Source organism: Camellia sinensis, chromosome 7 (assembly GCF_055761805.1).
Source record: "Camellia sinensis isolate YWXY chromosome 7, ASM5576180v1, whole genome shotgun sequence".
Taxonomy (NCBI): domain Eukaryota; kingdom Viridiplantae; phylum Streptophyta; class Magnoliopsida; order Ericales; family Theaceae; genus Camellia; species Camellia sinensis.
In genome coordinates this window covers 185,469,646-185,496,402 of record NC_138967.1, presented here as the reverse complement: position 1 = coordinate 185,496,402, position 26,757 = coordinate 185,469,646, and the positions used below count along the sequence as shown (strand labels likewise).

Here is a 26,757-nt window from a genome sequence, read left to right as displayed (position 1 = left end):
TGAGGCTATGTGTTTTTAGATGCGAATCCAACCTGAATTGTGCCTTGTAGAGAAGTTTTGTGATGTTAATTCTTTCAAGATTACCACTTCGCTGAGTATGACGGGGATCGAGCTGCCCGGTCAGCTCGCGGGGGTCGAGGGGGCAGCGCCCCTTGGCGGGTCCGGGGCAGCGCCACGGCGGGGTCGAGGGGCAGCGCCCCCAAAGCAAAATGTAAAAATGCATTCAAAGTTGCCTCCCCGTTGGAGCGGAGAATGCTGAGTTTCAAAAGTTTGGTAAGTCTGCAAATATACTGTGATCCTTGTTTTCACGCTCGAGCGTCCATTTCCCCGATCAAGCGTACACCCTAGTGCGGAACACGTCATATAGAGTCCCCGCTCGAGCGTCAATTCCCATGCTCGAGCGAACCTCACGATTTCAGATTCTATAAATTCGCAAGTTACTCCAAATCTAGGATTACGCCTCCAGATCTTCTTCTTGGGTTCTAGGGTTTATATCTGGGGCTATTTTGCTAGTTTTCTTTGATGTTTCATTGAGTATTCAACTCATGGTTTAAGAAGCATACATCAAAGGTTTGTTTGTTTATTCTACACAAAAGAGAGAGTTGTTCTTCAGTAGATTCTGGGGAATTCGAGCCTGAAGCTTTGGTGGATTCTAGAGTGGCTCATCGTCAAGACAATTCTGAGGTAAAGACGGGGTTGGAAGAGGCACATAGGGGTTGGTTCAATTCGGGCTTAGATTCGCTAGGTAATTGAGAGTATACCTGTGTAATTCATTTATATCTTTTTAGTGGATTGTTTTATGGCTGTTGCTCGTGGTTTTTTATCACAGTTGGAGGTGCTCCAATTGTGGTTTTTTCACGTTAAAATCGTTGTGTCAATTTGTCTTGATCGTTTGATTGGGATTGTTATATACTACTTACAATTGATACATAATCACAAATCAACATCTAGGGGATTTCTAGATTTTTCAATTGGTATCAGAGTAGGTCGTTCTATTTTTTTAAAAAAAAAATCCTTTTAGAACGAGATCTTATTTGATTTGTGATAATGGATTCAATTCGTGAGAGAAATTCTATGGTTCGACCACCCCTACTTGACGGATCCAATTATTCGTTTTGGAAAGCTCGGATGAGATCATTTTTAAAATCTATTGATGAAAAAGTTTGGCAATCTGTCATGTATGGGTGGACTGAACCAACGATTACCGTTGATAGAGTAACTTTCCCCAAACCAATTGATAAATGGGACACAATTGATTACCAAAATAGTAGCTGGAATAGTAAAGCTATCAATTCTCTCTTTTGCGCTGTCACACCTGAAGAGTTTAGTCGAATTTGCAATTATGAAGTCACAAAAGAGGCTTGGGATATCTTACAAACTATTCATGAAGGCACTCCTTCTGTTAAACACTCAAAACTTCAAAGGATCACGTCTAGTTTCGAAAACCTTTCAATGAAAGAGAGTGAGACCTTTGATGAATTTTATGCGAAGTTGAGTGCCATTGTAAATTCCAACTTCAATTTAGGTGAAAAAATACCAGAATCCAAAGTTGTGGGAAAAATTTTGAGATCCTTGCCCGATCGGTTCCGACCAAAAGTTACGGCTATTGAGGAGGCTCAAGATGTTTACAATCTCAAACTGGATCACTTGGTTAGAAATCTCCAAACTTATGAGGCGCATAAGAATTTCAAAAAGAAACAAAAAGATACTATTGCTTTTAGTAGTGCTCATAGAGTTGGAGAGGATTCTGATAAGGATTGTGAGATAGATTCCAAGATTACGGCTGGTTTTGTTAAACAATTTAAAAAATCTTTTTTGAAAAAGAATCCTAATCTTTTGGAATTTACTCATACTCATAAATCTAAAAGCAAAGATAGACTCAAAATTAATTCTATAGCTAAGAAGGAGAAAGGAAAGATACAAGGGAACTCTGAAAGAGTCCAATGCAATGAATGCCAAAGATTTAGCCACTTTGCTTCAGAATGCCCCACTCGTTTGAAGAAGAAGAAAGCCCTCGCCATCACTTGGGATGATGAATCAGAATCTGATGAAGATGAAAGTGACAACGAAGATCAAGGCGAAGAGGGACATAAACAATTCCTTACTTTCATGGCGGCTTTCGAAACTAAAGGACGAACAGAGTATCCGAAGAGCCCGGTTGAGAATGCCCCTAATGATGAATCCTCGGGAAATGATGATGAAGAGCATGAGCAAGCTTATGAAAAGTTGCATAAGGAATCTCTTAAGTTATCCAAATTGAATGACAAACTCATTATGAAACTCAAAGCATGTGAAAGTGAAAATGTCAAACTAAATGAGGAGATTTCCGAGGCTAGGATTGATGCCATCAAGATAGCTAATGATCGACAAGCACTTTGTGCAAAACTCTTGACTTGTGAGACAGGGAGGAATGAGCTACAGCAAATCTATGCAACATATGAAGAAAAAATTGAAACTCTCGAGATGTCTCAAGTTGCTTTGGAAGAACTAATGATCAAGAAAGAGGAAGAACTCAAGTGTGCTATGGCTACCATTGGTCTTTGGAACAGAGGATCAAAGACTTTGGACAATATCATTGGGTTTCAACAAATTTGTTCTGACAAGAGTGTCATTGGCTTTGGTGGTAAAAAAGGACAAAAACAGTGTGCATCTACATCCCATGATACCAGAACTCAAGGAAAGGGAGAACAAAAAATTCAACATGAGGATGGACTTCTCAATCTTCCTAGAGTTGGTAAGGTTAAAGAAAAGAAGGTACATCCTGTACACCCTATTTTTATTTGTCATCATTGTGGTATGCATGGTCATATTCACCCTTATTGTTATAAGTTGCATGGGAGAGTGTCTCATAGAGATGGAAGAAATTCCAACATCTCGTGGGGTAGGAGACACTTCATTGGTAGTAATGAGGTTAAAGGTCATTTTAGACCTCGTTATTTTGATCAGCTTGAGGCCAAACATGGAGCGAGTTTGTATTTGCCTAGACCTAGAAATAAGAAGTTGGAAACCAAGTCGAGACGGGTTCCCATTGAAAGCAAAGGGAACCGCAACGTCAAGACACCACCCAAGAACCGCAATGCGCTCAACTTTTTTCATACTAAAGCGGTTTGGGTGAGAAAACTTGACTTGTGTTAATTTGTATATTCTTTTTAGTTTTTGGATTTCTGTGTGTTTTTTCTTTTTGAGTCGTTTAATGTGTGCATGTTTGTTTTCTGTCTTGCTTTGTTTAGAAAAAAAATTATGTGCTTGTTCATTTTTTGTCTTGCTTTATTGTTGAAAAAAAAAAAAAAACAAATCCAAAAAGATTTTCTTAGTATGGTTTTGCAAGCTTGAATTTTTTTGAGATGTCCTTGGTGCATATTGGAATTGATGAGAATAACCATTATATGTTAATATATGTGTGCTTTCTGTGGTCATTACTCATTTCGGAGTGTGTGTTCTTTGATTAGTATGTCTTATTCTGTACACACTCTTGGATTAGCAAATATCGGAGTCTTCTGCCTTAGTGATTATTTTTTTTATGGACTTCTGGCATTGTATCTTTTGCTTTTCTAGAGGAATTGACCTATACTAGCATATCATGGGTGATGTTGAGTCTCTTAAACCACCTTCCATCTTTTTGCATCTTCACGGCTTTCCCCTCTGTTCTTCGTAGTCCAGGCATGAGAAAAAGACTATCTCAGAGTCACCAACCAGGACATCCTTATTATATCCATGCTTCTCTGGTTTGGTTTCCATACTCTTGAGCGTGTCAGCCGCCAATGAGTGTGCAAAAGAAAGAAAAAAAAAAAAGATGTGCAAAAGAAAGAAAAGAAAAAGATGTGAGAAAAAAAAAAAGGATCAAATAAAGGATTCATTAATTAAGGGGGAGCCTCCGCTATTACTCATCAAATACCCCTTGATTCCTAGTGGTTTGACTTTTTTTAGTTATGCTTAGATTCTCTTGTCGGAGATCCAGCTATCAGATCACTACTAGGATTGAATCTTGTGTTTGTCGAACTCCAAGAGTCACACACACACTCTTCTCATGGGATCTATGCTTTTCACATAATGCATCACTTTCTTTTATGAGGAATCTTCTAGAGGCTGTGCATATTGTTTTTTTAAGTAATTGTGCTTCTTGGATAGTCTTGTGTGTTTTAAGGTACTAATCTGAAATTTCTTGCTTGCTCCACCATATTATTTTTGTCAGTTTCTTCCTGTTCATTGTTTTCAATGTTTGTGGTTGTTTTTCGCGATGGGAAGTTTGGTTTATCATTGGAAGAGCTTGTTAACACGAACTCTTTGAATTGTTTTGGTAAGGGAGATTGGCCTTAGTTGCGTCATGTTGCTATGCACTGCTTCTTTCTTGTTCCCTTATTGCATGCTATAGTTGTTTAAGCTTCCTTTGTCAATTCGTGACATAAAGGGAGAGTTATGTTGTCGGGTGCATGTGTCTTAGGTTTTCATGTTCTTTATCTCATACTTCAAGATAATCTTGTCATATGTGTATTGCTTTTTCATATACTCTTGTGGGACTAATAGTTGTTTTGGAGATTGTGGCACTAATAACTATTTTGCAGATAATGACCTTGAGAAAGAAGTTGGCTTTTGTTGGCTGTAATGGGTTGGGGTGTTTAGGATTTTATTTGTTAGGTGGGTTTTGTCACGGCATTGCCAAAGGGGGAGATTGTTAGGTTTTTATTCTTGGCAATCCCGTTTGACAAAACTCCTTTCAATTATACTTATTTTCGCACTTTTATTTCAGTGAGGCTATGTGTTTTTAGATGCGAATCCAACCCGAATTGTGCCTTGTAGAGAAGTTTTGTGATGTTAATTCTTTCAAGATTGCCACTTCGCTGAGTATGACGGGGATCGATATAGCGATCCCGGGTTTACCTTTGTTGTACAGTGATCCGGACATGTGTCCGTGGATGTTGGTAGTTGATTATTATCTTGTTTACATCCCTTTTTACTTTGTAATTGAGTTATAGGATGTGTTGGGTGGGTTTGTTACAGGTTGGTTGAGTTTAGAAACCAAAACTAGTTGCCCAGATTTTGGCCTGTACGCTCGAGCGGGGGTTTTGGCGCTCGAGCGGAGATTACACCCATCCAGTTTTTCCTGTGCAGTGTTGTACGCTCGAGCGTGGGATTGGCCGCTCGAGCGGGGAGTTGGACGCTCGAGCGGAGGCCTGGTTCTGTGTAAGTGCTGGGGGAGTGCATCCGGCGCTCGAGCGGGAGTCTGTGAGTAACGCTCGAGCGGGGTGTTTTACGCTCGAGCGGGCGACTGGGTTTAAGTGCCGAAATTGTGACTTTTCAAATCACTTTTTCACTTTCTCTTCTCTCTCTTACTTTTCCAAAATCACCATTGTTGAGCCTCTCACTCTAGACTCTACCTTCTCTCTAGGTTTTGATCTAGTAGGAGTGATTTGCTCACCTTTGGCCTTTACAAAAAAGTTGTTGATCGTCGAGGGCTTCTTTTTAATCTGAAAATTTCGGGTTTCGGAGCACGTTGGGTTTTGTCATCTTCTCCCTTGGAGCTCCGAATTTGAGGTAGGGATATCCTACTCCTCTCTATGAATTTTGTCTTTAAATTTTGGTATTTTGAGATGTTGGGGTTGGTTTGGTAATTTTGTGAGAGTTTGGGGCTTTTGTGTAATTTTACAAAAGTTGGGGTTTTATTCGTAATAAACCTAGATGCATGTTTGGCATAGAGGAATGGTATAAATGTTGAATCATTGATGAAAACGGGACCTTAAGGGTTGAAATGTTAATTATGGCAAATAACCTAATTACATTGTTTGATTAATTGGGTTAATTAATCATGAGAAAGGAAGTTATGAAATGGGAATGTTGAGATTGGGAATGTATGGGGTTAAAGGGTGTAGTTGAATTATTCATCACTCACCGAATTGAAATGTTGATAATTATCCATTTGTGCATTTATTTTCTGTTTAGAAATATCTGCTTGGGGCTATCGGTGGAGGATAGTCGTGATTGTTGTAGACAATGCATGATGATTAGGCAAACAAAAACTAATCAATGGAATGTGTCATAGAGTATGACGGTTGATAGAATACATTAATTGTATGTATTGAGTGATTGTGTATATGACCAATGTGTTTATATGCATTATGTGTAGACAGTTGGTAGAATACATTAACTTTATGTATTGATTGATTAAGTATGTGATTCTGTGTTTACATACGTTATATTGTGTCTAGAACCTTTGTGTTTACATGCATTGCTTGTGTAGAGGAGGAGATGGGGGATGTACTCCGCGGTTTAGGGAAAGATGGGGGATGTACCTCTAAACCGGATAGGATTGGGAGGAGATGGGGGATGAACTCCGTAGATACAGCTCCTATGCTTGTCTAGAGAAGTGAAGATACAGCTCATATGCTTGTCTTTGTGAAGTGAAGATACAGCTCATATGCTTGTCTTTGTGAAGTGTAGATATAGCTCATAGGCTTGTCTAGTGAAGTGTGGATACAGCTCATACGCTTATCCATTGGAATGTTGATATAGCTCATATGCTTATCTGTTGTGGTATTGATATAGCTCATATGCTTATCTATTGAAAAGTTGGTTTGATTGATATAACACTAAAATGTATATCATCATCGTTTGTAAAGTATGGAAGTAGTTTATGTGTTATTGATATAACATCAAAATATGTATCCGCCGTGAATTTCGAAAGTGTTCTAGTGATGAACTATAACCTCATCAAATGTTTTGGCCAGAGTACTGAGCCTTGTTTTCAAACTCAAAGTTGAATAAGAAATGAAAAGTGAATTGTAACATAGACTTGGTTGTCATGGAATTGAAATAAGATATAAATGGAGGTATAAGTATTGACCATCTTTCAGTTGCTAATCTTTTAGGCATTGTTTATAGTTGGTTTAGTATATCTCTGCTGGGCTGTGGCTCACCCTATATGGGAACATCATTTCAGGTATAGGTAGCATGTCACCTCCAAGGACATAGCTTGGGAGGCTAGAGGCGGACAGACTTTTGTTCTCTTCTCTCCTTTTGATGTATTACATGTAAATTCAATGCCAAGGGCTTAATGTGTAACCGAGTCATTACTCTCTTTGTAACCAAGTGTTAACTTGGAAAGCTGTAAGCCCGTAGGGCATTTACTTTTGTTGTTAACATGTAATACTTTTGCGATGAAGTACTCTGATGAATTGAGGAAATGTGGATCTTTTGTATATAAATGTATGTTTATATTGATGGGTTTAATGTTATTATTTTGAGGGTGTTACAATAGAGCTGCCCGGTCAGCTCGCGGGGGTCCAGGGGGTAGCGCCCCTTGGCGGGTCGGGGGCAGCACCACGGCGGGGTCGAGGGGCAGCGCCCCCGAAACAAAATACAAAAATGCATTCAAAGTTGCCTCCCCGCTCGAGCGTCCATTTCCCCACTCGAGCGTACACCCCAGTGCAGAACACGTCATATAGAGTCCCCGCTCGAGCGTCAATTCCCACGCTCGAGCGGACCTCGCGATTTCAGATTCTATAAATTCGCAAGTTGCTCCAAATCTAGGATTACGCCTCCAGATCTTCTTCTTGGGTTCTAGGGTTTATATCTGGGGCTATTTTGCTAGTTTTTTTTGATGTTTCATTGAGTATTCAACTCATGGCTTAAGAAGCATACATCAAAGGTTTGTTTGTTTATTCTACACAAAAGAGAGAGTTGTTCTTCAGTAGATTCTGGGGAATTCGAGCCTGAAGCTTTGGTGGATTCTAGAGTGGCTTATCGTCAAGACAATTCCGAGGTGAAGACGGGGCTGGAAGAGGCACATAGGGGTTGGTTCAATTCGGGCTTGGATTCACTGGGTAATTGAGAGTATACCTGTGTAATTCCTTTATATCTTCTTAGTGGATTGTTTTGTGGCTGTTGCCCGTGGTTTTTTATCACAGTTAGAGGTGCTCCAATTGTGGTTTTTCCACGTTGAAATCGTTGTGTCAATTTGTCTTGATTGTTTGATTGGGATTGTTATATACTGCTTAAAATTGATACATAATCACAAATCAACATCTAGGGAATTTCTAGATTTTTCAAGTGGGGTGTGGTTGAATAATAGCATCAATTCATCAGATTATCAACAAATCACAATCCTAAAAAGAACCAACTAACCATGCTCTTGTACCACCCAATAACTTCTTGGAGAATTCACATTTTGGGCCCAACCATACAAAAACGTCATAATCAACCCCATAATCATAACCTTATGGAATGACTAAACTATTATAAGTAATGGCATTATTTTGAGACAATAAAGAAAAATATTATATATAATTCATTTTTTATCTTATTATTATTTTTTTTAATTTCTATTCTTAGGCTTCGTTTGGAAATTTTTAATTTTAATCAAAAAGTCAAAAAGTCATTATAAGTTATCATATCACTCTCTCTACTTTTCTGTATATCTTTTTATAAAAAAACTAAAAAGTTACTAAAATAGCATGTTTTCAAACGAGGCTTTAATTTCATGTGTATTTATTAGTGTAGATCTTATTACCTTGTATTTAGGAGAGAGTAAATTGTACAAAAAAGGAATCATGTATAACATTGCACATTAATAAATGTATAAAATCTACTTATGTCTATAAATGAAATTTTTCAATAAAAAATAATATTGATAATGTTATATGGGAAGATTAGAGTTGATGTTCATGTCTAGATTTTTCCTAAATATCCCTATAGTAGTGGTATGGGCATAGGAGTATAAAAATGGCTTGCGGCTCGTGGTCAGTTCAAAAATGGCTTGCGGCTCGTGGTCAGTTTAAAACCCGCCTGTGGCCTGGGCTGGGCTCGACCCGTTTGGGCTCAGGTCTGAGCCTAGCTCGAGCCCCTAGGCTTAGGCCTGGGCCATCATTTTGAAACCCGGTCCGACCCGTGGGCTCGGGCCAAGGCCCAATGTTTTTTTTAGTAGAAAATAATAAAATTTTGGTTGAAAAAATTAAAAAAAAAAAAAAAAATTAGTCAGGCCCACCCAAGCCCAAGGTCAAGCCCAGGTCCACCAGCCTGGCCCGCCCAAGACCCAAATACCCTTGGGCCTAGGGTTGGGCCTAGGCCTATTTTTTTTGGCCCGTGGGTCGACCTGGTCAGCTCGAATTTTGGCGAGAGCCTGTGACGCCCGACATGAGCCGGGCCGGGCCAAATTTACACCCCTATATGGGCAGTTATGTCCCCAATTCAAGTTATTTATTTATTTTGTTTTTCAAAATCTCTTGACTTATGATTTTTTTAAATTCATTTTAATTTTTAAATTTTAAATTCAATTATACAATCTATATATTATATAAGGAAAATAGTGTTTCTAATCCACAAGTTTTGTTGGAGTTTCAATATCTCAATCTTAATTTTTTAATTTTTTGATTTTAAAAAGAAAAAAAACTCAGCATTTATTAACTTCTTCCAACCCACAAGCCTTTTTGACTTCTCCCATACCTACTACCACACTATTTTCAACTTTTCTTATACACTATGGTTAGTGATGGGATTATTAAATTATTTTTATAAAAAATCTAAAGAAAAATAATTTGTATATTAAAAAAATATATAAACAAATATAAATGCTTATTAAAAAATAACATGTTGCAATTGTGAAAAAAAAAGAGAAAAAAAATTACATTATAAAAAATAATTTATATATTAAAAAAATATCTAAAATAAATATAAATTCTTATTAAAAAATAACAAGTTGTAATTGTGAAAAGAAAAGAAAAAAAATTATACTATGCATTTCATTAAAATCTAAAAAAAAATTATATTAAAAAATATCTAAAATAAATATAAATTCTTATTAAAAAATAACAGTTTGCAATTGTGTAAAAAAAAGAAAAAAAAATATACTGTGCATTTCATTAAAATCTACAAAAAAATATCTATAATAAATATAAATTTTTATTAAAAAATAACAGGTTGCAATTGCAAAAAAAATAGAGAAAAAAATTACATTGTAAAAAATAATTTGTATATTAAAAAAATATCTAAAATAAATATAAATTCTTATAAAAACAACAGGTTGCAATTGCAAAAAAGAGAAGGGAAAAAAAAAAGAGAAAAAAAATTACACTAAGTATTTCATTAATAATGCGCAAAAAATTTGTCAAGTATTTGTGTAAAGGCTTGACATGTGTTAACTCTCAAATTATCAAATGAATATAAATTAAACCAAAGATCTCAGCTTTAATGGCTAACAAATATTAAAAGTCCAACAATTGAAACCTAATAACTATTAATTAATAGAATTCAGTAGTTGAAAGGTCTCAAACCATATCTCTTTGTCTTTTCAAATATTCCATTTTTTTGGTTCATGCATTCATTCTAATATTGATAGAGAATTGGATGTATGGAAAAGTGACAGACATTAAAATTATATATTGAGTTATGTAATTGTTGTGATAAAAAATAAAGGTTGTTTTCCTCTTTTATGGTGATTTATCTGGTTATACCTTCAATTAAATTGTCAGATGTGCTTCTATATCATCATTGATCGTTGCTTTCCTTTTTTTAGATACTTTGTCTCACAATTATTTGTGTTTGGTATTATAAAATTTATTATATCTTGTAAGGTCCCGGTGTCTCACATAGGGAATGGAGGGGGAGTTCTTGGGCTATAAAAGTAAAAAACCTGGACCCTTATATGGCATCGAGGCCTTTTCTTGGGTGGTAAAATCCCTAGCAGAACTCTGCAGTTAAGCATGCTTAGACTGGAGTAGTTCTGAGATGGGTGACCCACTGGGAAGAACAAATCCGTGCAGGCATGGCTCAAAGCGGACAATATTGATGACATGTAAAGGGTTGGGGCGTTACAAATAAATGGTATCAGAGCTTTAAGTTACCTTAGACTTGTGAGAGTTTAGGTGATCCTCGGATTGTGGAAACATTGGTTAACTAGTTTAGTTTGGTGATTGAATTTATCCATAGTATTTATGAATGAATTCTTTTTATGTGTTTAACTTGAAGGTGATGGCTGGAAGGTATCTTTAATCTTTTTCAAGAACCCATTAGAGTACTTTTTGATACTAGTGCCTCTCATTCTTTCATATCCAGATAGTTTGTAGAAAGAGAACACCTTCTAACTATCTCTTTGTCTAGACCTATTCGTATTGAGACCCCTTTAAGAGGGGCAATTACTTTTTTTGAGATGTGTAAAGATTTTGAAATTGATTTTGCGGGCAGAGTCTTGTATGCGGACCTAATTATGTTAGGGTTTGAGGGGTTTACAATTATTTTAGGTACGGATTGGCTGCAAAAATACTTTGTGACTCTAGATTATGTTAGAAGGACTGTAAACATAGATATTCCCGGTATGCCATGGCTTACCCACACTTCTAGCGATGGAGAAGAGCCGGGGATGACGAGTTTTCTGTGCTCGGTAGAAATCTCTAAGCAGGATATTAGTGAGGTAGATGTGGTGCGTGAGTATGATGATGTATTTCAGGAGATACCTGGACCTCCACCTCGACGAGTAGTAGCATTTCGCATTGACCTTAGTGTCGGGAACTGCACCGATTTCTAAAGTGGCATTTAAAATGGTGCCTAAGGAGCTTCTGGAGATGAAGAAGTAGCTGTAAGAGATGCTTCAAAAAGGGTTCATTCATTTAAGTAACTCCCCGTGGGGAGCACCCACGATTTTTGTCTCCAAGAAAAATGACACTCTCTGCATGTGCATAGATTATAGAGAGCTGAACAAGGTGACTATCAAGAACAAGTATTCGTTACCTAGAATTGATGACTTGTTTGATTAGTTGAAGGGGGCAGTTGTGTTCTCTCAGTTTGATCTCAGAACAGGTTACCATCAGATGGGTGTGTCAGAGGAAAGTATATCGTTTACTGCTTTTCAGACTCGGTATGGATTGTACAAATTTCTTGTAATGCCTTTTGGTTTGACCAATGCTCCTGCCTATTTCATTGACTTGATGAACATAATTTTTCAATCGTATCTAGATAAGTTTATGATTATCTTCATAGATGATATCCTGGTGTATTTTAAGAATGAGGAAGAACACAGAGAACACTTGAAAGTTATATTACAGACTTTAAGGGAGCAGTAGTTATACGTTAAGTTCAGTAAGTGTCACTTTTGGAAGAAAGAAGTCTGGTTTTTGGGACATATTATATCTAATTAGGGAATAGTGGTAGATCTTGAGAAAATTGTTGCAGTCAAAGAATGGAAGTAGCCCACAAATCTTTCAGAGGTGAGGAGTTTTTTAAGACTAGCCGGCTATTACAGGAGATTTATTGAGAAGTGTTCTATTATTGCAGCACCCATGACCAAGTTGACCTGCAAGAATGTGAAGTTCTTATGGTCATATGATTATGAGAGAGCTTTCCAGGAGTTAAAGTAGCGTTTGACTACAGCTCCAGTGTTAACTATACCAATACAAGGGGAATGCGAGTGGAATTGGTTTGGGATGTGTGTTGATGCAACATCAAAAGGTTGTATCTTATGCTTCTCGATAGTTACAACCTCATGAGAGACGATACCCTACTCATGACTTGGAGCTAGCAGCAGTTGTTTTTGTATTGAAAGTGTGGTGACACGACTTGTTTGGGGAGAACTTTGAGTTATACACAGATCACAAGAGTCTCAAATATCTTTTTTCCCAAAAAGAGTTGAACATGAGGCAACAAAGGTGGGTTGAATTCGTCAGTAGTTATGATTTTGAGATCCTTTACGACCTAGGAAAATGAAATGTGGTTGTAGATGCACTTAGTCGACAACATGGGATTATAGCTTCTTTGATGATTCAGGAATGAAAGTCCTTGGAGTTAATTTTGATGCTCGATGTTCAACCAATAGAGAGTGTCAAAAGGGCACACATTGGTAGTTTGACTGTGTAGCCGACATTACTGGGTAAGGTTCGTCAGATGCAGAATTTAGATGGGTTCCTTGTCAGCAAGCTCGATGACCTTGTGGTGGATTTGATTGATGACTGACCTACTGATTGGACTTTGGACTCAGATAGGGGATTGCGATTCAGGGGCAGATTATGTGTACCTAACATAGTTGAATTAAGGAAAGAGATTATGAATAATGCCCATAGGTCTCGATATACCATTTACTCTAGTGGGACTAAGATGTATCATAACCTGAAGAGGACGTTTTGGTGGGAAGGTATGAAGAAGGACGTAGGAGAGTATGTTTCTCGATGTTATGTGTGTCAACAGGTTAAGGCAGAACACCAACGGCCATTTGGACTTTTGCAACCTCTCGAGATCCCTACTTGGAAATGGGAGTGCATCTCTATGGATTTCGTGGATGGATTGCCGTGGTCTACGTGAGGCAATGAATCTATTTGGGTGATAGTGGATCGACTCACCAAGTCTGCTCATTTTACTCCTATCAGTGTTCACCGAACTGTGGATAAACTGGCTATGCTATATATTCGGGAGATGGTATGACTTCATGGCGCGCCAGTTTCTATAGTTTCGGATCGTGATCCGTTGTTTGTGGCAGAGTTTTGGAAGAGTTTTCAGCATGCTTTGGGTGCTAGGTTAGACCTGAGCACGACTTATCATCCCCAGACAGATGGGCAAACTGAGCGGGTAAATCAGATCTTGGAAGATATGTTGAGAGCTTGTATCCTCGATCTTGGTGGTAGTTAGGAAGAACACTTGCCATTTGTGGAGTTTTCTTATAATAATAGCTATCACTCTAGTATCAGAATGGCACCTTTTGAGGCTTTGTATGGGAGGCCATGTCGATCACCTGCTTATTGGATGGAAGTAGGAGATGCATCGTTATTAGGGCCAGAGTTTGTGAGAGAGACCACAAAGAAGGTGAACATTATTCGGGAAAGTATTAAAACTGCATAGAGTCGGCAAAAGAGTTACGTTAATAGAAAACGTAAGGGGGTTGAGTTGAATGTCAGAGAATATGTGTTTTTGAAGGTTTCGCCGATGAAGGGTATCTGCGGTTTGGAAAGAATGGAAAATTGGCACCTAGATTTGTAGGACCATACGAGATCACTGAGAAGATTGGTAATATGGCTTATGAATTAGCCCTACCACCTGCTTTAGCTATGATTCATAATGTGTTCCATGTATCTTTATTGCGGAAGTGTGTGCAAGACCCTTCCCAAGTAGTATTACTAGAGGTGTTGGAGATCAGTGACGATCTAACTTATGTGATACGACCTGTTACTATTCTAGATTCTCTTTCTTCACCACCTCAACTTCTTTGAACGCTTCACCTAATGGGAAGTTTACGTAAGGTACCGCATTGGATACCTTCACTACATAGCTTGGTAAGCGTAGTTTTAGCATAGAGTAAGTTAATGGATGTTGATCCACTGGAATCCCTTAAAGATTTGCCCAATTTGGTTGAACTTCAACTTGTTCAGACATAGGAAGGGGCAGAATTGTGTTTCAAGGCTAGTGGATTTCAAACACTTGTAAAATTATACCTTGGTGGATTAAAAGGATTGAGATGGGTGAAAGTAGAGGCTGGCTCGATGCCTCATCTTGAAGAGTTATTTATCTGGAAATGCGAATTGATAGAGGAGTTACTCTCTGACATTGAACATCTAACCAACCTTAAATCACTTGATTTGGTTGGTATGTTTGATAGATTGATTTCAAGTCTGAACAGAGACTTAGAGTGTGGGAATAATTAGAAAATTGCACACATTCCAAAAGCTAGGATTTGGGACACAAAACTAGGCTATTGGAAACGAAATTATCTATATTGAGGGAAAAGAGAGCTCTAATCATATTGAATCATCACCACGCCTAGAATGTTTATTATGCATTTATTTTCATGTGCTCTTGGTAATTGATTTGTTGTATTTATATTGGGATCAAATTTTTCTCTATTTTTCTTTTCTTTTTTTCTCTATTACATATTTGTTTTTTTAGTAGTTCGGGAGTCTGTTATTTCACCTCCTAATTTTGATCCTAGAGAGTTGGTAACTTTACAAATCTTTTAATTGGGATTGTAAATCCTAGGGTTTGTTTGGTGAGTTTTTTTTTTTAATTTTTTAAAATTTTCATTAGCTTTAGATTTTTTTTTGAAATTGAAATAAATAACACATTTGTTAATTGTTTTCAATTTAAAAAAAACACGTTTGCTAACTTCACAAAATTTTGAACGGTGAGATTTTTATTTTATTTATTTTTCTTTAGTTTTAGATTTTTTGAAATCGGAATAAAAAACACATTTGTTAATTATTTTCACTTTCAAAAAAATCTGGCTACAATTCTTAGAATTTTTGGAAATAAGAAAATTATGATTTTACTTATTTTCAAAACAAGTTTCATTCTTTCCTACCATCCTCACCCTTGTGTCTTCACTCTGGCAATCACCCTTGGACCACTCCGTCCTTTTGGCACCTTTCTATACTTGTTTTCATTTTCAAAAATGATATACAAATCTATTTTTATAAACTTACTTTCCAAACCCGGTGATGTATAATGTAAAAGAAATGAATGATTGATGATTAGAGAAAATATTAGGCTGAGAGTTGACTTAAATATTCTTAGTTAATTACAAATACACCTCCTAAGATTTACTTAAAATATGGATTGTCCCTTGTAATTTTGAAAATTACAAATGCCTCATTATCAAAAAAAATTATTTAACATAATTAACAGAAATATGAAAATTTTAATTATTCTCCTATAGAACAATAAAATTATTGAATTTTTAATTGAAATATATTTATGACATCGTTACAAACAATTAATTAACAGCGAATTATATTAACGATGCTTATAGTTTGGCGCTTGTGTTACTTTGGTCCCTGACTTTTCAATTGTAACACATTTGATTCTCAATTTTGAATTTTGTTTCAAATGAGGACAATTGGAAATCCATTACTCAATTTCAAAGGCAAAGTAGTCAATTTGATAAAATATAAACTAGTTTGACAAAACTAAATATCAAAAAATTATTTTTAAATTTTTAAAAATTATTTATACCCAACAAAGATAAAATTATATCAAATTGATAAATCTTTTAAATATTTATTTATTTATTTTTAACAAATTTATTTTTAATAGATATTTGGATGATAATCATATAATGAGTGGTCGTTTTTATTTTCATTAAATTAGTTTCTATTTTTTCGAAAGTCAAATATGGCGACAACTTTGATATCATTATTAAACCAATCCATTATATCAAAAAATTCAAAACTAAAAACATTTCATATGTTCAATATATCAATTACACATTAAAAGCCTAATAACCATCAATTATATGATAATCACCCAAAAATATTTGTTAACAACAAATATAATCATCTATTACATAATAACCATAAAAAAGCATATAAAAAAAAAAAAATCAACCATTACATGATCATCATCCAAACATATAATAAAAGTTAATTTGGTAATAAATAAATATGTAAAAGATTTATCAAGTTTACATAATTATTTTTGGTAGGTATATTTTTAAAAATTTAAAAATATTTTTTGACATTTATTTTTGTCAAATTAGTTTATATTTTATCAAATTGACGACTTTGTCTTTGAAATTGAGCAATGTTATCTTCAATTGTCTTTATTTGGAACAAGATTCAAAATTCAGGGTGAAATGTGTCACAATTGAAAAATTAGGGACCAAAGTGACACAAGTATTAAACTATAGGGACTGTTAGTGTAATTCGCCCATTAATTAACTTGATAATTTATTAATAAAATGAGTTATTTGTTATGTAATTAGAAACTTAAAGAGGGAGATGTAATTTTTAGAATCACAGAGGACTGTACGGGAAAGAAATAAACCTTCTCATATAATCCTGTTGATCAAGTATGCGCTCCTCTGTACGTCGTCGCTTTATCACCTGAAAACACAAACGTGAGCTAGCCGGCGGGTGTGTGCTGAAAACCTCTCCGATGCCTAAGTCAGTAAGCTTGACCAATAGACAAAAGCTCTGTGTATTCAGAAAGCAAAGTTGTGTTACCTCTCCAAAGGTGATATTTGTGAGCTTTTATAGGTTTCGTGTGGCACAATCCTAGTAGGACTTTTACTTCTCCATGCAGAGTCCTCCTAGGATTCATACTCCTGAAGGACAATGCTTATCCTTCAACACCCCCCTCACTGCTTAAACCAAGTGAGATGGTTTTTATCATGACCGAACTCCAATATAACTGAAGTAATTACGATCACGCCGAGCCACAGAGTAGACCGAACCGTCTTTAGTTCGGTTCTCCTTTTCACTACTCCTTATCTCGGTTCCTTATGTACAAAGAATGGCGTGGTTAGACCGAGCTACCGAGTAGCAAGGTTCTAACCGGTCTAACCACAATACGTCATGACCGGGCTAACTCTGAGACCGGTCTAACTTCAAAGCGTCTTCCAACCGGCCTAACTCCAAGTCGCTTCCGGACCGGAGTAACATTACATTTCTCTCGGGCCGGAGTAACTTTGTACCTCTCTCGGGCCGGAGTAACTTTACGGCCTTTTTACTCAGCCCTTCATATTGTGGGCCATAATGACCCATTTCCCAGCTCGGCCCAATTTTCACATTAATTACCCTCTCAATTGCCCCTTAATTCCATCTGCGCAGCATGATAGGGATTACCTGTCTATCAACCGAGCTAAAGTTTTAAGCCTTTCCAGCCGAGCTAAAAACCCTTTAGCCTTTCCAGCCGAGCTAAAACTCGTAAGCCTTTCCAGCCGAGCTAATTTCACACCGACCTCTGCTTGTCCGGTCAAAACGTCTCTTCAATCACAGTAACTGAATCGATTCTTATCCCAAGGACACGTGGCATGCTCTCATTGGCTTAAGGCAGCTGTCCCGCCGTCTTCGTACCTCATGTTTTTTGAACAGTTCCCGCCTTTGTCCCTTCTCTTTTCACAAAACAAACTCTTTCACTCTCTTTTGAATCACTCACACCACTATTCATTTCCTTCTCTCTCTCTTCGAGCCTCCATTGTTCTTCCAACTTTGCAACTGTGAAGCTCGTGTCCGTGGCTGTTTTCTACTTCCCTTTCCTTCCTCTTATCTTGGTAAGTAACACAAATCTGTTCTCTTTTTGTTTGTTTTCATCTTTGTTCTGATTCATAGCATATTGTTTGTGTTTTTGCAAAACACATTTTCCTGCTTTACCTTGCGTTTTCTAGGAAAAACTTCATAAGATCCTTATGAACTTCATGAAGTAATCTATAAAACAGTGTTTGATCCATAATTACCATGTAACCGAACTAAAAAGTAGTTTGTAGTCGTTGTCCTATCAGACTTTAACCGAACTAGCACTCCATGTTGGTACCAGTAGTTTCAGTAAGTCAAAACCACCTCTTGATAGACCTTAGCCGAGGTAAACGAACCGAACTAAGTCCAAACGTAGCATACTGAAACCTTATCTTTCGACCGAGCTAGGTCTTTGGGGCTAAGCCAGCTTTCTAAGTTTTTAGACCGAACTCAGAAAGCTGCCCCTAGAGGCTTAACCGATCTGACCGAGCCTTCTCTTTAACCGAGATAACAAATCGCTTTGTCAAGACCGAGCTATCAAACCGCCTGCTTAATCCAAGCTACTAATCATCTTGTTGAAACCGAGATAGAACCTATAGCATCCCACACACCCGAAGTAGGACTCCTATTCTTGCTTTTATTTTGTAGCACGGTCCAATGACCTGTGCTTAACCCCTTTGTTTTCCACTTTGCAAACTTAGGTTGCCCAGGCACTCCACTGTGCGCCCAGCCGAGCTACTGAGCACAATTTTGCGACCGAACTAATTTATCCATAACTTTAAAAAATAAATGGGGAAGTATAGGTTTTTGGTAGAAACCCCTAGTGGCCTGGCCGAATTCTGAAGGGATTACAACATCCCTGACGACGTCCAGCTTATTCTGGCCGAACAAGATACCCTTCCATGGGGAAAACATGGCTACGTACCTTTCACCCTCCTATCAATAATAGAAACCGGACTAAGATTCCCCGTTCAACCCTTGATTTGTGAATTTTTAAGACAAACCAGAATATGCCCAACTCAGCTTTCCACCAATTCTTACCGTATAATAATGGGTATAGCCGAACTAAACCGCTGAGCCGGTCTTAACCTCGATCTAGCCAAAATATTCCACCAATATTCCATTGGCTCCAAAGATGACGGCTGGGTCTACTACCTTAGGATACGCCGTCGCAGAGAAAAAATAATAAAAGATACGCCGGATAAGGACTTGAACGATGATGACTTTTTCTGGGTGTCTAGCAATTTTGAAGACCAACAAGCCCGGATCCCTGGCCGAAGTATAAACTGGAATAAAGGAGAACCTGGTATAATTTACTTCAGTTTTTGGTATGCTTTACTTTATTTCGGTTACCTGCTCCTGAACCAGATTAACAGTTTGCCTTCTTTATGCAGATTCAGCCCATCTTCAATCACTTTACAGCCACCCCAATCTAGGCATTCTCCGCGCCGCACTACGGCATCCAGAACGGAGTTGGGCCAAGCTGTTAAATTTTGAACCGACATACAGATACAGCGGCCGCCGAAAAACGAGAGTGACCGACTTTCTGCTAGAGGAGGGCCCCGAACAGGACCCAACTTTAACCCAAATTATCTTAGTCCCTCTCACAGCCGAACAAGAAATGGCCAAGAGAAATAGAGTCAGGGCCCTCTTGACCGAAACCAACAGACCCGAAGTACCACCACCGAGCCAAACCCAAGAGACCGTAGTGGCGCTGCCAACGCAACAACCTTCTTCATCTCGGTCAAAGAAGCGTGCTCGGACTAACCAAACCGAGCCACGCTTAGTAGATGAGGATGAAACCATCCTTCCGCCGAGCCCCCCACAAAACCCTCAACCGGAGCCATCCGACCGATCTACCTCCAAGTGGGTTCCCAAGCTCACGTTTCAGAACCGAGATATCCAAGATACCGACTCGGTGGTTGCTGAGAAGGATCACACACTGGCTTTCAACCTTGCCAAAAGTGTGTGCCTTCCAAAAGACATGGAGCACCACAATCAATTGAACACCGAGTTGAAGGCCATCCGATCTTCAACAAAGTCCATGATCCTGGTAGGCAATTCTCTTCTTTGCTTTTCTATCTTTATCATTTTTTCCATCTTTTAGTTCAGTTAAAAAAGAAAGTTTCTACACTATTGCAGGCCATTCAGAAAAACAACATCGCACACAAGCGAGTGTTGGAGCTCAGGAGAACTACAAGGGAGGCCATGGCAGAAGCTGAAGCCAAGACCACCGAGCTCAAACAATCACAAGCAAAGATGGCCGAGCTGGAGGCCGAGGTAACTCGCTTAACCGGACTGGTTACCTCGGCTAATTCTGACAAACAAAGAGCTCTAACCGAAATGAAAGACAAGCATTTGTGGGAGCTCGCAAAGCTTGAAAGTACCAAAGACGCCGAAATAAAAGAATTAAAGAAGAAAGCTGATGACGCTGAGCAAAAGGGCTACAAAGAAGGCGAGGCTGCTTATATCCAACAATGCGAGGCAGCAAAGGACCTATTTTTCAAGTGCGGCTGGAGAAGTGCTGTGGAGCTGCTCGACTGTGGGTCCAAAACCGAGGTCTATAATGCTCCGCAGTATTTTATTCCGGCCTCACTAACTCAGTATGCTGTATCCGTTCACCAGCAGTTCCTTGAGAGTTCTGACGATGATGAAGAAGAGCCAACTGATACCTCGGTCGGCAATGTTCCAACAAATCAATCAGCTCGGGCAGAGCACACGGTGGAAGACCTGATCATTGAGCAACCAACCGAGACCGTGCTTCCGACCGAGACCATACTTGCGACCGAGACCGAGCTCCAGCCAGAGACCGCGCTTCGGGATGATGGTGATGCCGATCTGGACGCCGAGATAGATGATTTGTTCAACTGATTCCTGTATTTTTCTTTTGCCTTTTGTTTTGGACTTGTAACCGGGCTGCGGCCCCTCCTTTGTATTTGCTCTTTGATGAATGAAAATTTTCTTGTTTTGAACTCTTACTTCGGTTGATCTGCATGTTTGTACTTGTAATGACTTTTCCATGATCTTTTCACTTCCAACTGTTATCTCGGTTTAAATTCCTGTTTGAGCTTGCTTTCTAATAGTAGTGTGGCCGAGATACTTTATTCTGGTTTTAGCTGAGCAATCTGACTGAGTTTACTAGCCAACCACTCTTTAGCCGAAATACATACTTCGGCTGAAAAGTACCAAGAGTGGTTTAATCCAGTCAACCTTTCTTTAGCCTATACCCTTACTTCGGCTGAAAAGTAATAAGAGTTTAATCCAGCCAACCACTCTTTTAGCCGATGTCCTTACTTCGGCTAAAGAGTACTAAGAGTTGGTTTAAACCAACCAACCACTCTTCAGCCATACCCTTACTTCGGCTGATGAGTAACAAGAGTTAGTTTAATCCAGCCAACCTTTAAGTTAGTTTTTCCAGCCAACTTAGATAAAATTTTTGGTTATTCCGACCAAACGTCTTGCAGCCTGGATCCTTATCCTGGGCTTAGGAGGGGTGTTGGTTTAATCTAGCCAACCTCTAAGTTAGTTTTTCCAGCCAACTTAGAATAGAATGTTTGGTTATTCCGACCAAACGTCCTGCAGCCTGGATCCTTATCCTGGGCTTATGAGGGGTGTTGGTTTAATCCAGCCAACCTCTAAGTTGGTTTTTCCAGCCAACTTAGAATAGAATGTTTGGTTCTTCCGACCAAACGTCCTGCAGCCTGGATCCTTATCCTGGGCTTAGGAGGGGTGTTGGTTTTTCCAGCCAACCTATAGATTGGTTTTTCCATCCAACCTTACTTTTGATGTCCCTAACTCACTAATACAATCTCTTACAGAAAACAACTATGCTGAAAAGAATTGACTTTGTTTTATTGAGAGAAAGGAAAATTACATATACTCGTAAAAAAACCTAAAAATAAAATAGTTTGAGATTGGCAGTGTTCCATGGCCTTGGAATGGCTTTGCCGTCCTCATCTTCCAGGTGGTATGCTCCTTTGCCAGCTAATCCGACCACTTTGTAAGGTCCTTCCCAATTTGGCCCTAACTTGCCATCTCCTGGTATCAAGGTGTTTCCCATCATTTTGCGCAGTACCCAATCTCCGATCTTGAATTGTCTTGAATGCACTGTTTTGTTGTATTTCCTGGATGACTCTTGTTGGTATGAGGCAATGTGAACTAGTGCTCTTTCTCTTCTTTCTTCCGCAAGGTCGAGCTCCAATGCTATGGCTTCTCCATTCAAGTCTGGATCAAAATTTTCGCTTCTAATTGTGGGGAGGCCAACTTCGAGTGGGATTACTGCTTCCATACCATAGGCTAAGGAGAATGGAGTTTCTCCTGTTGACCGTCGTGGTGTGGTGCGGTAAGCCCATAAAACACGAGGGAGTTCCTCCGCCCACTTGCCTTTGGCTTTTTCTAACCGTTTCTTCAGTCCATCCAATACTACCTTGTTTGATGCTTCTGCCTGACCATTTGCTTGGGGATATGCCGATGTGGAATTGTAGAACTCTATCTTATATTCTTCACAAAAGCCTCTAAAAATTTTGCCGTCGAACTGAGTGCCGTTGTCTGATATGAGGGCTTTAGGTATGCCGAATCGTGTGATGATATTTTGCCAGACGAACTTCTTCACATCTTTTTTTCTTGATTGATGCCAATGCTTCTGTTTCCACCCACTTTGTGAAGTAGTCTGTTGCTGCGAGAAAGAACTTTCTGTTTCCGAGTGCCGTTGGAAGTGGTCCTACTATGTCCAAGCCCCACATTGCAAAGGGCCATGGGCTGTTCAATGGTAGGAGTTCTCTGGCCGGCTAATGTATTTGATGTGCGAACTTCTGACATTTCTTGCACTTCTTCACATACTTCTCTGAGTCAGCTTGTATGTATGGCCACCAGTATCCTTGCGAAATGGCTCTGTAAGCTAACGATCTTCCTCCTTGGTGGCTTCCGCACACCCCTTCATGTATTTCGAACAAGAATGCTTCCACCTTGCTGGGGTGAACACACTTTAGATAGGGTCCTGAAAATGATTTTTTGTACAATGCCATGGATGGAGAGAGCCAAAATCGCTGTGACTTTGCTTGTATTTTGTTGGCTTCTTTCTTTTCTTCCGGTAAGATGCCGTCTTTTAAGAATAGTATAATGGGATCCATCCATGAGGGGCCTAATTCAGCGCAACATACCTCTTCTGCTTTGGGGTCTTCAATACTTGGTCTTGGTAAGAAGTCGATGAGCAACGGATGAGGGATGGAAGTATCTGCCATTGAAGCGAAGCCTGCTAGTTCGTCTGCTCTGTTGTTTTCCTCCCTGCCAATCTGTTCTATCCTCACTACTTCAAATTTCTTGATCTCTATTCTGACCAATTCTTGGTACTTGGCTATCCTATCATCCTTTGCTTCATAGTCGCCAGAAATTTGGTTTACCACCAGCTGTGAGTCGCTGTAGACCATTAGTTCGGCGGCCTTCATGTAGGATGCTGTCTTGAGTCCTGCAATGAGTGCTTTGTACTCTGCTTCGTTGTTTGATACTGGGAAGCCAAGGTTGATTGCTTGCTCCATAACCAGGCCGTCTGGTGAGATGAGGACTATGCCAAGTCCTGCACCATGTCGGTTGGATGCTCCATCCACAAAGAGCTTCCACATCTCTCTAACGAACAATTTCCAGCAAGTGGAGGGGTTAGATGATGTCGTGGGGTCAAGAATGTTGCTGGTGTTTTCTCCAAGGTCCATTCTTGCGGTCTGCCCCTCACTATCTGATTGTACCAAGCCTTTATTTGTTGGTGAGTCTTGGTTTGCTTCTTCCTTGCTGTCTTTAGTCTGGTCTGCCTTGGAGTCTGACCGAGTGCCTTCTGGTAGGGGTTGCGCTATTTCGGCGTCAACTTCCATCCCTAGTTCGGTTGTGTCAGTTAGGTCGACTGGGCAGATATGATGACCTCCAGGAGTAAATTCTGCGACAAAGTCTGCCAAAGATTGGGCTTTTACTGCGGTTCCGGGTTGGAATTTGATGTCGAATTGTCCCAACTCTACTGCCCACTTCAAGACTCGCCCAGAAAAGTTCGCCCTCTCAAACAAAGCTTTTAGTGGAAAAGCTGTGAGGACGACTATGGTGTGAGCGTGAAAGTAATGTGCCAATTTCCTGGAGGCCATCATTAAGGCCAATGCTAATTTTTCCAGTGGCAAGTACCTTGTTTCGGCTCCCAGCAATGTCTTGCTGACATAAAAGATAGGCAGATGTTGGATTCCTTCTGTACGAACCAACACTGCGCTAATTGCGTGCTGAAAGACTGCCAGGTACAAGAAAAGTTCTTCTCCAGGTACTGGGGTAACAAGTAGTGGTGGGGAAGACATATATTCCTTTAAGCTTTCCAGAGCTCGGTCGCATTCTTCATCCCACTCGAACTTGACTTTTAATGCTTGAAAAAATGGTCGTAGTCTATCTGACGACCGGCAGATGAATCGGTTGTGTGCAGCCGCCATGCCGGTGAGATGCTGTACTTCTTTCACCGAGTTAGGCCTCTCCAGATCCTGGATTGCTTTGATTTGGGAGGGGTCTGCCTCTATACCCCGGTTGGTTATCAGGAAACCCAGGAATTTGCCAGATCCTACTCCGAATGCACACTTGGACGCATTGAGGCGCAACTTGTGCTTCTTCAGAATCTCAAACATCTCGCCTAGGTCCTTGAGATGGTCATTCTCATCCTTGCTCTTGACCACCATGTCGTCGATGTAAGCCTCCATTGTTCTGCCTAACAATGGTTTAAACATCTTGGTGACCATCCGTTGGAATGTCGCCCTTGCGTTCTTTAGGCCAAAGGGCATGACCTTGTAACAGTACAGTCCTCTTGGAGTTATAAGGGATGTGACCTCCTGGTCTGGTTTATGCATGGCGATTTGGTGGTAGCCTCTGTATGCATCCAGAAAGCTAAGTCGGTTGTGCCCCGCCGTTAGGTCGACCAGTTGATCTATCCGCGGTAAAAGAAAGCTGTCTTTTGGACATGCCTTGTTGACTGTTTTATAGTCGACGCAGACACGCCACTTGCCATTCTTCTTCGGCACTACGATTGTGTTGGAGATCCATCTTGGGTAGTGCACTTCTCTAATTGCTCCTGCCTCCAGCAGGTTACCTACTTCTTCTGCCACTATCTTGGCATGGTGGAGTGCTGATCTGCGTGTGCGTTGGATGACTGGTCTGGCGGATGGGTGGACATTGAGTTGGTGACAGATGAAGTTTGGATCAATGCCTGGCATGTCGTAGGGCGTCCAGGCGAACACTTCGATGTTAGCGGTTAAGAATTCCAAGACCTCTAATCTCTCAGTGCTGGACAACGACGAACCGAGCAAAAAGAACTTATCCGGGTTCTTTTCATCTATTCTTAGCTCTACCAAGTCCTCTACAGCTTTCTGATCAGCCGCTTTGCCGACATCTGCGAATAGCTCATTGCTCTCAGGTTCTTCCACTGAATAAACGTATCCTTTGGCAGCGCGACTGCCATTCACTGTGACGAAGCATTGCTTCGACATGATCTGATCTCCATAGACTTCTTCAATTACCCCGGTATCGTTGGGGAACCGTATTACTTGGTGGTAGGATGACGCCACCGATCGCATGGCATGCAACCATGTTCTGCCCAAGATGATATTGTAAGTGGAGGGGACCTTCAATACCCAGAACTCCACTTGTTTCGTCACGTTTCCTGCTCTGACTGGAAGAATTATTTTGCCGACGGGTCATTCTGGCATGGAGTTGAATCCAATTAGGGGAGATACGGCTGGCGCCAAGTCTTTGTCTTGCAGCTTCAATTGTTTAAATGTTTCGTAGTACATGATTTCACATGAACTACCCTGGTCAATCAGAATCCGCTTGACGTCAAAATCCTTGACTCGGAGAGTGACGACTAGGGCATCATTGTGAGGGCAATATATCCCTTCCAAGTCTTTATCCGAAAAAGACATGACGTTTGTGGCCTCTGTCTTCTCCTTCTTGATGGCAGGTTGGGCACTTTGCACCTCTCTTAAGTGTTCAGCCTTTTTGATTGATCCCCTGAGCTCGCATACACGCTCAGGTTCAAAGACTCCATGTATCACATTGATAACCCCTTGAGGTGGGGCGTCGATTGGCATTCCGTTGCGGTTGTTATGGTCCTGGGGGGCTGGTTGGGCCCCTCCTTCAATGTATTTATCCAGGTGACCTGCTGCCACCAACTCCTCCAGGTGCTGTCTCAATGGCGTGCAATTTTCAGTGCGGTGCCCCTTTTCTTTGTGGAAGGTGCACCGTGATCTTTCGTCATAGTCTTTCTGAGCTTCCCCTAGTTTGGCTGGCCATCTGACGAAAGGCTCATCTCTTATTTCACTTAGAATTCGGTAGATCAGTTTCTTAAATACCGTGGTTATGGCCGTGCGGACCCTCAACCATCTTTTATCCTGGTCCTCTCCGTTGTCTCGTCTGCCACGTCCATTTCTGTTCGGACGATCTACCGTGTTGACCTTTGCTGAGTCCTTCTTTTCTGGTGCTGTGGCCGCGCCAGATTTTGCTTTGGCACGTGCGCCATCCTTCTCCACCCTGATGTGCTGATGCACTCTTTCCATCAGGGCTTCCATGGTGAGGGGCGGTGTCATGGTGATTGAGTCCTTCAGTCTATTCCCGACTGGTAGGCCTCTTTTGTATTGTACAATGGCTAGATTGGTGGGGCAGTCCCCAATCTGGTTGAATGTTTCCCAGTATCGACTATTGTAGGATCTTAGCGTCTCCTTTTTGCCCATGTCGATGGAAAGTAGTTGGTCAATCTCCACCGGGATTTTGGTGTTTGTTCTGAATCTTGTGACAAACGCCTCTGCCAATTGCGCCCAGGAGGCTATGCTGCCTTCTG

The 26,757-nt window shown here is 39.9% G+C and overlaps 1 protein-coding gene across 1 annotated transcript; it reads left to right on the top strand.

Annotated features, from left to right (window-relative positions):
* Positions 1–13,662: 13,662 nt before the first annotated feature.
* LOC145796377 (uncharacterized) lies at positions 13,663–14,180 on the top strand. Its single transcript, XM_082881468.1, has 2 exons — positions 13,663–13,795; positions 13,888–14,180. The coding sequence occupies exons 1-2, from the start codon at positions 13,663–13,665 to the stop codon at positions 14,178–14,180; spliced, it is 426 nt and encodes a 141-aa protein (XP_082737594.1).
* Positions 14,181–26,757: the final 12,577 nt, after the last annotated feature.

Coding starts and splice junctions, on each gene's coding strand:
- LOC145796377 (XM_082881468.1), top strand. CDS start 13,663: ATGGCACCTTTTGAGGCTTTGTATGGGAGGCCATGTCGATCACCTGCT. Junction 13,796..13,887: donor GGTGAACATTATTCGGGAAA/GTATTAAAACTG, acceptor GTGTTTTTGAAG/GTTTCGCCGATGAAGGGTAT.